Source organism: Haplochromis burtoni, unplaced genomic scaffold (genome assembly GCF_018398535.1).
Source record: "Haplochromis burtoni strain Fernald_Lab_line unplaced genomic scaffold, NCSU_Asbu1 Contig_10, whole genome shotgun sequence".
Lineage (NCBI taxonomy): Eukaryota > Metazoa > Chordata > Actinopteri > Cichliformes > Cichlidae > Haplochromis > Haplochromis burtoni.
The window spans coordinates 4,374,034-4,386,515 of record NW_024582371.1 but is presented as its reverse complement, the minus strand read 5'-3'; the positions used below and the strand labels follow the sequence as shown (position 1 = coordinate 4,386,515).

At 44.5% G+C, this 12,482-nt stretch overlaps 1 protein-coding gene across 2 annotated transcripts in view; it reads right to left on the bottom strand.

Moving 5' to 3' along the window:
* The window catches only part of ndst1a (N-deacetylase/N-sulfotransferase (heparan glucosaminyl) 1a), a 53,508-nt gene that overhangs the window by 9,301 nt on the left and 31,725 nt on the right, over positions 1–12,482 (bottom strand). For both annotated transcript variants that reach the window (XM_042213200.1, XM_005921137.3), the window contains exons 2-6: positions 6,421–7,438; positions 3,443–3,925; positions 2,600–2,687; positions 2,052–2,206; positions 1,036–1,221 (exon numbers count right to left, since the gene is read on the bottom strand). In XM_042213200.1, coding sequence (XP_042069134.1) covers positions 1,036–1,221; positions 2,052–2,206; positions 2,600–2,687; positions 3,443–3,925; positions 6,421–6,966 — 1,458 coding nt within the window. In that variant the 5' untranslated portion in view covers positions 6,967–7,438. The remainder of the gene's footprint in view (positions 1–1,035; positions 1,222–2,051; positions 2,207–2,599; positions 2,688–3,442; positions 3,926–6,420; positions 7,439–12,482) is intronic.

Genomic DNA, 12,482 nt, shown 5'->3' with positions numbered 1-12,482 from the left:
ACACACCATCAGCCCTCCGCTGAGAGCAGAGCGAAGCTGTCAGTACTCCAAGCAGTTACCCCACACATTGTTTGCTTCCAATAACATTCATATTATGCAGCTCATCTAGCCAAAGCAAACCTCTTATTCACTCCGAGTCTATATGGAAATTCATGGAAATGCGTTTACAGTTTGGAGTGTCAGGGGAACTGAATATCAATCATCAGTAAGCAGTGGAGACTGTCCATTCAGACTGCTCTATCTCAAGGACAGGAACAGAACTGTGGGACCACACAGGCTGACTGAATGCCAGCACTACAAAGCAACTGGACTGAGGCTGCACTGCTTCTTATCAGCAGTGAAGGTCAACCTGGGAAAGAAATGGATAAGATCCCCCCTTCACCCACCCACCTTTTAAAACCTCCTGAATGTATTCTATTCATCTTTAATTTTGCTCTCTTCAGCTCCAACTCGGATCCGAAGCTGAATAAAGTCAAGTGTATTTTTCTTTCTGGTTTTTTTTTTTTGAGGAGGGAGTGCTGACATTTCAATGATTGCTGTATGCAGACACTCGCTATGCTGTTGCCAAGGATGTCAGTCTCCATTATGCTGCTGAGGCCTCCTAGGCAGCGCAACCTAGACAGGTGTCTCATGCAAGACTGGTTCACTTGACTACATTATCATTTGGCACTCGATAGGAAATACAACCAAGCAGGACTGGCCTTTTGCAGGACTCCTGATTCCAAAGATGGAAAATAATAACACTGTCATCACAATTATCATCTAGGAAAAGCGGGCATGCTGAGAGCAGTAGATGAGGGGCAAAAGAACAGGTTGAAAAGAGAGTTGGTCATAAGAGAGGAATAAATATAAAAGAACTGAAGGAGGAGGGGGGAGTGATAAAATATGTAAATGGTAGAAGAGCCCCCTGAAAGGGATTATTGGCTCAGAAGGTAATGGATGTTGAGAAGCCAAGTGGAGAGAAAGCTAACAAGCCAGAGGTAAGAAGATAACGAGGCTTTTTCGAATGCCTGGGTGTATGAAAAGTTGCCTTACACTGATGCCGCTATGGATGAAACCTCGCCGGAAGCGAGCAGGCTTTAGATGCGGATATTCTTCTGTGCTGGTCACCTTGATGCCCCACACCTTCTTCCAGGCGTCGTACAGCTGTATGTGCACAGGGTAAACGCCCGAGTGGTGAGGAGCCACCGCGTAGCCCATGTTAGTGGGGATCCCCTGCTCCTGGGGATGAAAAAGAAAACGAGGCGAGGTTTAACGACACCCGTCAAGCTCTGGGGATATTGAGAATTGTCTGAATTTGAAAAGGGGGTCTGCGTTTTCTTTGCTGTATTCACACTGACTGTATAAGCAGAAGGAATTCACAGGAAAACAATGCAGCGTTTGCAAATTTATGCAACTAATAACGGGCTCGCTGTTCTGTTGCTCATATTACACCATTTAAGAGCTCTACCAAACCTATAATTTCCCGTTGCTGCTGTGCAGTTAAATCTTAGACTTGTTTTTTAACTGTTAAAGGGGTCATAGAAGATGCGTCGCACGTGCTAACATTGTTAGTGGAGATGGAAATCATTCTTTTTTGAACAAGTTCATTTTTATGCGTCTCTGTTTGAGGAGTGAGTGAGCGAGCAGTGAGGAAGGAAAGAGCAGCCACAGCGAGATATTAGATAAGAGCCGAACGACGCCTCAGCAAGCCTACTTCCACAGCGTCTTCTTGCACAGAAGACATGCAGGTCCGAATCTTCACATCTGATTAAAATTGCACTAGTTTTGCATTCTTAATCAAAACAACGCAAGACTTTTTTTTGGCTACAGGCACAGATGCACCAGATGCCCTTTTGTATTACAGACAAAACAGCTGCTCGAAGCACGTGTGCCGCTAACTGAAGTGAGCTTCAATCTTTATTGTTTTTGTTTTTTTTTACTTGCGAAAACGTCACCAGCTCGTCCGAGACTGCCTATTTAAATCAAAACAGCAGGATATGCAAAAGATAAGGCCGATCACTGTGTTTACTCAAAACAGCGATGTGACCTTTACCCCTAAACTGACTCACCATGGCAAATTTCTTGTTGAGCAACATCTGCTCGGCCAGCACGGACTGGTTATGAAATAGATGGGGCTGCATGTGGCTCCACATGTGAGGAAACCACCAGAAATCCTTCACATAGGAAAGCAGCAGGTCATCTCCCAGGTCCTCCTCATCAGATCCTGGACATAAGAGAGAATAGCATGGGAAAGGAAGAGGGGGAGATGGAGGGAGATGAACGGGGTTAGCGCAAAAATGAGGGGCGGTGGGTTATGAGGAAATTGAAGATATAAAAATGGGAGATGACAATGAAGAGGCAAAGGTAAAATGGAGCCAGTGATGACAGGGAGAGGAAATGAAAGTCAGCGAGGCAAAGGGAGAGACAGAGTTCAAATATTAGAAGGAAGCATTTGAGAAATGAGAAGCAGGAAATGGACAAAGTCAGGGCATGACAGAGAGGACGGAGAGGAGAAGCAAAATTAAAGAATATGAATCACGACTTCACCAGCTTGAAGTTTTATTTATTTTAGTTTATCTCAGCAACTGGCAAAAGTTCTCGTCGGGTTGCATCTCACCAGCGTGAAAGAATTTCCCTGAGAAGCCCAGATTGAAGGTGAAGTTGGGCACATGGGTGCGCAGCTCCCTCTGTGTCTCCAGCAGGGCCTGAAACAGTAGGAGGAGAGGAGGGTGAGTCAATACACGATGCGCTGAAACCGGTGCACGAGCGCATTAATGAGAAAGCGCGAACACCCGTTCGGTCTTGTGCCCACATGCATATTTTATTCTGAAAGTTTCTTTCGGTAAACATCCAGCATCCACTCCCAGTTGCCTCACTCCTCTCCTCCATTCTGTTTGATATTTTGCTCTCCTCTGATTCGGGTGTTTGTTTCATTTGATCTCCGTGCTGGATGAGGCTCCCAGTGCACACCCCCTCTCTCTCGCTCAGATTTCTCCATCATGTCAGGGTGTGATGCGTCTCTAAAAGCTAGCTGCTGCGCTGCCAGTGAGGGGGGCCTTGATGCCTCTTCCATAACTTTTTCTCATACCCTCTGCCTCCACATGTGAGGCGAGCCTGTTCTGCTCTGAGGGGACGCAAGCAAGGAGCTTTTCAACATTCTTTGTATGTCTCTGGGCCCCTGAAATATTCATTGCTGTGGAGCTTCTGTGACAGTGTGAGCAGTGGGGCCTGTCAGCTTTGAGCAGCCTACTGGGACGAATGCATTCAAAAGGAGTAGAGGAGTGAGAAGAAGGGGTTTCTGTATGACTGGCAGAGGGTAGAACATGCTATGTGTGAGGCAATTTTTTATTTTCCAGCAAAGGGCTGTTGAAAAACAGCGGCTGATGAATAGATAAGTGGGTTCAGTTACTATTCTGAGAAGATGTTTTTCTTTTTTTAGCACTTTGAAACACAAACTCACCTTTACGTCAGGCACCTTCATGCGGGTACCCTCTCTGCCCACAAAGATGTCATCTATATCCACAAGGATGTAGCGCTCCAGAGAAAGCGAGAGCCGCTTCCCTGTCAAAAAGGCCACAGCGTCCACAAACACCAGCTTGTGCAGCCAGAAAGCCAGATTGTTGCCGAACAAGACCCTCTGGATGCCGTCGTGAAGCCCCAGGTCCTGCACCACTGACGGCAACAGAGCAGCATTCTGCCCCATCGACGCGACGCTCTCAGCTGATTGGGTCTTGGCCAGTAACACGGGTTCGTATGTCGAGTGGTTGGACTGAAAGACGGTCCAGTCATCTCCGGGGAGAGGACCTGGCAGCGGCTGCCCAGATCGAGTGATAAAGAGAAGCGGGGACTTGGGGTTGACCGTGCAGTCCTTCAGACCCAGGTTAGAGTGAAGAAAGAGGGGGAAGCCTTTCAGCTGTGCACTGAGCAGGCTGTTTTCATTGGCCTGGTCAACACAGAGAGACAGAGACGAGAGAGAAATCACACAGATTCATCATACACTGGAGTGATGAAGACAGAAATGCATTGGAAATAATTCCCCAATTTCTCCAGTCATGTGTGAAATAAGGAATGTCAGGCCTGCTCAAACGTGAAGGCATGAGGCAGCTTCTACCTGCTATGCTCAATCTGCTATGCCCTGAGATTGCAGTCAAAATGAATAACCTCCTGCTGTGTTCTCAAAGACTCTGAGACTGAGACTTCAGCAAAGGCTTAATGAAATTTCCCCGCCAAAACTTGCCATTCCCTGATTCTCTCTTACTTCATCTTGCACTTCAACATAACTCTTCCTTAGAATTTCAACACAGTGTTTGGATGTTAGTTAGAAACATTAACACTAATATACACTGTGCAGTGTCCACATGATGGTGATTATATCTAAAGAAACGTTCATTTGTTACACTCGTTTACCTCGAGGCTGCGGATGTAAATAAAGTGATTACCCATGTCATCTAATTGATTTTTCTTTTCATCACATCTTATCAGAAACTAATATGAAGAAAGTGATACAAATACTAATTACAAATTAGGCCTGCTCTGTGAGGTAGACTGCATTTAGAGCCTGTCTGACATTCGATTTTTGAGATTGACAAAATTACAAATATTTGGTGATTTAAAAGTCAGATTTTTTTTTTCTTTTAGATGCACAAAATATAAACGCCTTTCCCTAACGTTTGGTATGTGCAGTCATTTATGAGTCCCTATTAACAAACCATAAGGAAACCATTTAAATATAATCTTGTTTATGTCGTGGATTACTCGTTTACGCTCCGCCCGACTCTGCTCCAATCAGCCGTTTGCCGTTGTGTTCGTGGCCGATGCCGACAGGGCAGAAAACTTGGCCAACGTTTCAGTCAAGCTCGAATTTCATTGAAAAGGAGCATTTTATTCTCCGCAGACTACACGTGACAAAAAGTGTATTCGCTTGATTTGCTGTATGATTACTTACAGTCACTTCATGTTGCACAACTTAAGTCTTCCTTAGAAATACAAAACAGCGCGTGGGTGTTAGCGAGAAAAGTTGACACTAACACAAACTGCGTGGTGTCATGTCACTGTTTTTCCCATTCATGTGTGCAAACTATACGTTACATCTCTGATCATATTTAGTAGTTTTAAAAATCTAATATAAAACAAATCAGCTGATTTTCTTTAACCATTCGTTCATTCTGGCTTCTTTTCCCCCGCATCATTTAGAGTTAAATTACCCCGAGGCTGTAGTGTAGATAACAACTATTGCAATGCTTAACTATCTAATTGTATTTATTTTTCTTTGTATTTTATCTTATCAGCACCTAATATGTAGAAAAATGAACAAGCACACATGCAACATCAATTTCCTTTTCCATATATCAGGCGTGCTTTACGAAGGAGATGAAGCCTCACTAATACACAGGATTTTTATGATTTCCCTAACAGTTGTTAGATGTAGTTATTTATGAGTCTTTATTAATATGAGAAAACTATATCGATATATTGGGAAAATATCAGCCACTATATCAGTCGAAATATTTTATTTCATTTAAAAAAACAACTATTTTATTCTGCACAGACTACACATGACCAAAAACATACCATATCATGTTTGCTATACGGGAAATTCTACAGTGTGCAAAACTCTGGAGACATGCTACTCGTGTTCACGATCACGTGAACCCTGTAGAGTTTTAACTGTAAACAACACAGAGTTGTAAATCACAAATAATCCAAATAAACTTTGTAGGGCTACATGAAAAAAGTAGCCAAAGCTAATTACAGATGCAGAGCAGATGCAAGTCCACTGCTGTACAGCTGGAGTCTAATTAGAAGCAATGCATCTGCGTCTGTAGTGGACTTCATGTGTATGTAACAAACTCGCTGATATCCATCAAGGAAAGGCCAAAACGGGACAACGACATCAATCATGCAGATGTGTAAGTGTACTGGTTGCTTTCTCTTTCTCCTTGTGGTAAATTCTGCCAGGAAACCATGACCTGCCTAAAATTTCTTCTACATCTCTAGATCTTCTGTACATGGCTCAGAAATGGTGATTAAAACCATAACACCTTAGAAGAAAAAAAAAAAAAAGCTGGCCTTGGGCAAACATAAGCATCTACGGATTTACTGATCTAGAGGAAAAAGGAGAGAGCATGAGAGAAACACAGAGGGAGAAGGAGGCTGGGGAATGCATGTGTAGATTAAAACAAAGCAGAGAAATAAGACACTGAGGAAGAAAAGAGAAGAAGGCCAGATTGCAGAATAAAGAAAAACATTGATACAGAGAACATAAGAGAGACAGAAGACACTGCCGTGGGACAGAGTGATATTGAACCAGGCAGGTCTTTCCAACTCTGTGAATCCCATCTCCTTAGAGACGGTGGAGCCAGATGGACAGGGCAGAAGGTGTGAGTGAGAGAGGGGAGAGAAAGGGGGGAGGCAGAAGGAGTGTGGTGTTGTCCTAACCTTGAAGAAGCCAATGATGCCTACTCCATATTCCACACAGTATTTGTCCAGCAGCTCTCGGTTCCAGGCGTCCAAGTTGACATACTTGAGAATGTTCTCATAAATAACAAGTGTAAAACGCCCCTTTTCTTTGTCCGTCAATGTGGGCATGTCCCCTTTGCCAGGAGAGATTTCAGTCCGGTACCTGAATCGGCCAGACTCCAAAATGGCCACAATCTCCTGCCCCAGTTGAGAATATTGGCTTTCCACAAACACCAGGACAACAGGTTCTGTCCTTGTCCCTCCGGGATCTGCCCCAGGGCCCCCTGAGACAGGCCGCAAAGGCAGCAGTCGGGATGGAGTGACCCTTGGGTCATCGGTGTCGGCGGATGCTCCCTCGGCTCCGGACACACCCCCTCCTGATGGCTCCAGCTCCCGCTTGACGCCATATAGGAAGTAGGCTGAGATGAAGACGCTGACGGTGCAGAAGAGGAAGAGAAGTATCAGCGAGGTCTGCAGGGGGAGGAGACGGACCTGCCGACGGAGGCGGGTCACACATCCCAGCATCGTCTCACGCCACACCGCTCTGCCGCGCCGGCTCAGCAGCACACCTTGGGGGACAGTCTCTCTCTCGGTGTGGATAGAGGACAGCGAGCAGGGGATTCTCAGAGCAAGGTCAGCCTTGTTATGGAGCTAAATATAAGAAGCATTAAGATAGCAGCTGCAGGAGCTACTGGAGAAAGAAATGAGGCGGTTTTGGTTCTCCCTCATATTGCAGCACTGCTTATGTCACCATGGCAAACAAATAAGGGGCCTTGGACTGCTGGTACACACTTATGCCTCGCGGGGAGAGCTGGCAGGCCGAGTCACTGGTGGAGAAAGATGATGGAAGACTCCATCACCTGTCCATCATGTAAACCTGTCAAGCATGTCCTGGCTCGATTTTGCTCCACTCTTTTGATTGGAGAATAATCTCTTGAGGAAACAAAGGCCACGCAGGTCATCTCAACAGCATTCCCCCAGGATTAAATCTCCTGACCTAGAAAAACGGCAAGACAGAAGGAAATAGCGTTAAAATCTAACAGCACAAGCATCAGCTCCTATAGAACAAACAGCATATCACGTTCTTTTGTTGAGTGGGATTAGCCGTGTGTGGGAGATGTTGCATACTGGCAGTGCCAGCACTCCAAAAGTTCGCTCCAAAGTAGTCCTTGCATTCACCTACACAAAGTAAGAGCTGCCAGTTTTCCCCTACACACACACACACGCCTAACCCCTGTGTGTGCCACACAGAAACCATAATAACCAACACACACACACACACACACACACACACACACACACACACACACACACACACAAATCACCCGCTCACGCAGCCTCCACACAATCAATAGGCAAAATTTGAGTGACAAAGCTTCAGGGTGAGCCAATTCCCAGTTCAGCTCAGAATTGTGTGACTGCGTGCAAGTGAAGCCATCACCCATGGGGACATTCGCCTTCTATTTCTCCCAAATCCGCACAGTATCGGAACCAAAACGGAGAGAAGAAAGGAAAAACAAGCCGATGGAAGGGAAGCGATCCAAGAGCAGAGGAGTGGATGGGAGTGACAGACAGACCTGGCAACAAAAGGATCCTTTACTCTTGGAAAAAATCCCTTATCACACTCTATATACATTTCCATACCCTCAGCAGACCTAACATAATATACCAGCCCTTTAGGCAACCTCCATCAAGCCAAGTGTGAAAAGTAAAGCATCCAGCATGAGAATGGTATGAGCGAGTCACTTACAAAAACATCATTTCTCCATTAAGTCTCCTGGTGGAGAAATGAGATGGAGCATCATTACCTTTGCATGGAAAATGGTCTGACCATTAAGCGGGAAGAGCTATTGCAGCGTGCACACATCCCTGTGTAAAAACCATAGATGCTGCATTAGAGACACATACCCATCAACCCGAAGACATTAAACAGTGACCACGAAACCCAGCAAGACACAAAGGGGACATAAAGTAGATGTAATAATGCCATTAAAGGGTTTATTGGTAACCCGATAAACCTAGGTTTAATTAAAAGTAAGCAGTAACGTCAAAAATACACAAGTGGCCGCGCTGAGCTCGGCTCAAACGGAATTCCAAAGTGGAGAAAATCAAGTGCATCCGGTGTCCTTTTAATGAGAATCAAGGTCTGGCAAGTGTCTCTGCCCCGGCTATCCTTCCAGCTAAGCTTAACAGGATGCCTTAAATCTGCCTCCTGCAAGATCTGTGGAAGAAATTGCACGTCTTTTTTCTCTGAGTCGTGTCCAACTTCTCCCTTCATGGGGATGCAGAGACTAATGTAAAGAGAGGCCGTGAAAGAAAACAGTGGGTGTTCAGAGAATATATATCACAGCGGTGCAGACAAAAACCAACAGAGCTGGTTGCTTGAAGATCCCCGGGTACCTTGTTTGTTCCTTTCTTATGGAGCCAGGGTTCGTGCCACAGCATATCAAAGTATGATTAGCCACAGGAAGTGACTCCTGATGGAAACAGTGAAGCAGAGGACATGACCAGGGTGACAACTATTACCACTGTAAAGAAGCACAGTTTTCTTTTTAGGTTTCTCAGCGTCAAGCTGCTTCAGAAATCTACATGGCTCCAATAATGAGGACCAGAATATTAATCAACAAACCTTGTTCACTTGATCTTAAAATTGTATCACGATGATCGTGTTATGGTTTTATGGTCATGGGTTTGTTTTCCCAGCATTTGAGTTTTTGGACTTTCTAGTTTTGTTTATTTACTCGATATATATTGAGATCTCAGGGTTGTGTGAGGTTTAGATTATGTCTTGTATTCCTTCTCCTAGCGAATTTAGTCTAGTTCTCTTTTCCTCCCTCCCGTGTCAAGCCTCTTGCAATTAGTTTATTCATGTCTCGTGTATGATGTTTTCCTCATTAAGTCATCAGTTCCTGTTTTACTTTGAGAGTTTGTAGTCCTGGTGCTTTGTTTTTACTTTTGCTTCCTTTGTCTTGTTCACTGTGATTTGGTTTAACGGTGTCTCGTTCTCCGCAGCTGTTTCCACTCCCCCCAATCACCCTCCTGTGTAGATATACTTGCTGTCCCCCCTTGTCCTCTGTTGTAGTATCTTTTCACCTCACCACAGTGAGTTCCTAGTTTTAGATTACAGTAAGTTTATAGTTTTTCTCCTTTTAAATGCTGTATTTCGCCTTTTGGCATATGCTCACCTTATTTAGTTTAATGTACTATTGGACATTAAACTAAATAAGCAGCTAGCTCTAAGTTGTTTTGTTCAATGAGCATAGAGGCATGATTGCGAATACCGGCTGAAGTTCAAACTTACTATTGAAATGGAGAAGAAAGGTGATTTAAGTTACTTTAAATGTGGTATGGTTGTTGGTGCCAGATGGGCTGGTCTGAGTATTTCAGAAACTGCTGATCTACTGGAAATTTCCCTCACAACCATCGCTAGAGTTTACAGAGAATATATCCAGTGAGTGGCAGCTCTCTGGGAGAAAAATGCCATGATGCCAGAGGTCAGAGGAGAATGGCCAGGCTGCTGTGAGCTGATAAGATGGGAACAGCAACTTAAATAACTGCTTGTTACAACAAAGGTATGCAGAGGAAGATCGATGAATACACAACACATCCAACCTGGAAGCAGATGGGCGACAGCAGCAGAAGACCACAACGGGTATCAATCATATCAGACAAGAACAGAAAAAAATGAGTCTTGATTTCTGCAGCAGCATTCAGATTGTGGGGTCAGAATTTGGCATAAACAACATAAAAGCACGGATATATGCCTTGTATTGGTTCAGGCTGCTGATTGCAGTAAAAGTGTGGGATTATTTTCTTGGCAGTATTGTTGCCAACCATGTCCATCCCTTTATGCATAGTGAAGCAGTCTACTTATGGCTGCTTTAAGCAAGATAAGACACCATTTCACAAAGTTCAAATCATCTCAAACTGCTTTCTTGAACATGACAATGAGTTCACTGTACTGAAATGACCTCTACAATCACCAGATTGTCAATCCAATAAAGCACCTCTGGGATGTGGAGGAATCTACATTACATGATTTATACCGCGGACGTGCAGCTGACAATTCAGCAGCAGCTGTGTGATGCTGTCATGTCAATATGGACCAAAATCTCTGAGGACTGCTTCCAGTTTTAAAGGCAAAAGGGGGTCCAACGTGTACCTAATGAACTGGCCGGTGAGCGTATGTCAGCAGATATGCAGGAAGAAACATTGAAATACACAAGAATATTTGTGATAAGAGAAACAACAATGTAGATTTGACAACAAAGTAACACATTTATAGTGGTCTATTAAGAACATGGACACTAAAGATTTATTTTGTTCTGACGAATAGTCAAATGCCAAAAGATTTGTTTTTAAAACAGGAAGAAACAAAAAAGAGAAACAAATTAATTCTAACCGGTTTGGTTGAACGCTAATTAGTAAAATGTTTCCTCCCCAAATGATAAACCTTCTAATGATGTATATATTTTCAGATTTCTCCATTTCCAGCCATAGTGGCCTGCCCCAATCAGAGCTATATTAAAGTCAATTCCTGTTAATGTGTAATCAGACTGAAGACATGCTATCTTTGGCTGTGTCTGCAGGGAGACAATAAGCACTGCTGTGACTTTAATGACACTGTTAACATGGCTTGGAAGCAGATCTAATGGCAGCGCAGAAAGACTGAGCAGACTCACAGGAAACCACATTTCTTGCCCAAATCACAGTAGAGATGACCGCCTCCCAATGTTGACCTTCACACTGCGATGCAGTGAGCTACAGCTGAAGAAAGGAAGAAGGCAGAGAGAAAGAGAAGGCCTGAGAGGCGGAGTGAGAGAAGCAGACACAAATAAAGGGAAATCTCAAGGCCTTGAGTGCGAAGCAGTGAGGTCAGACCCGTTAAATAGAGAGTACAATACATTAGACCATGATGGGGCTGAAGATAAAGCACCTAAACCGAATAATGGCTAATGGATCTCAAAATGTCTGCATGCCCATCTCACCTAATGTGCTACGTATACCTTGGAAGAGGCCGAGATAGAGCTGGAAACGTGCCTGTGCTCCTTTCTTCAAAATAATAGATTCAAAAATGCAGAGGGAGAAAGCAAGGGGGACATGAATATTTCATGCTTTGCAGAAGCTGATGAGAGGTATAGCCAGCAGACATATTGGGTAAGGTGAAGAGAAGCCAAAAGGGTTCACAGACACCACGGTGTTCCAGTCTGCCAGAGAGTCAGAGTCCTAACTCATGCATAAAGGAGCGGCAGTAGGAGACTAACGCAGATCCCATAGCCAACCTTTTCATTCTTGGTGATGGAAAGAGCTCAGACCAAATATGAACTCTGTAATTGCACATGTGGACTAAAGCCTCCCTAAATAGAGGTGGCAGACCAGAGTAGTAAGAAAGGAAAAAATGAAAGACAATAGCAAATGAAAGGACAAGTTGATCAACTCGTCCAAGACAAGAGAAATTAGCGAGAGATTCATCCCAAAGTATAACCATCAATCCCGACGCTTCGAAAACTACAATTAAAGCACTTTGCTCATTATTTTAGAGCGGCTGATCAACACGAGGCGACAGAGTGAAATGTAGGCAGAAACACTAGCAGGTGACACCGGGGGCAGACTGATGCTTTTCCTCAGGGTGGGTGGTCACTTAAACCTGCTCGCTCTACATCGCTGGAAACAAGCCAGAGCCATAGTGCTAGATTAATGAGAGACAAAGAGGAGCAGGGGGATGGAGGCTAGTCCTCAGCTGTAACAACTCTCTGGAAAAACAACGCTACGGTCGACCATATGCGGCTTCACACGTCTCCCCCCCTTTTTTGCCCCCTCCCCTCCCTCCCCGACACTGCTGCTGCACTTCTTTTAAAGTGTGAATACGACTAAGTGTCTGAGGGATTTGTGAGGACAGTCGGTACATTAACACCAACAAACCAGTGTCAGACTCCGCCGTAGGTGATCCCTTGGACAAATAAACTTTTAAAGGAGATTTAGGCCCTCCACATCCCCTCAGGACCCAACAGTTCCCCCTCTTCTCCCCCCCTGCTGTCCCC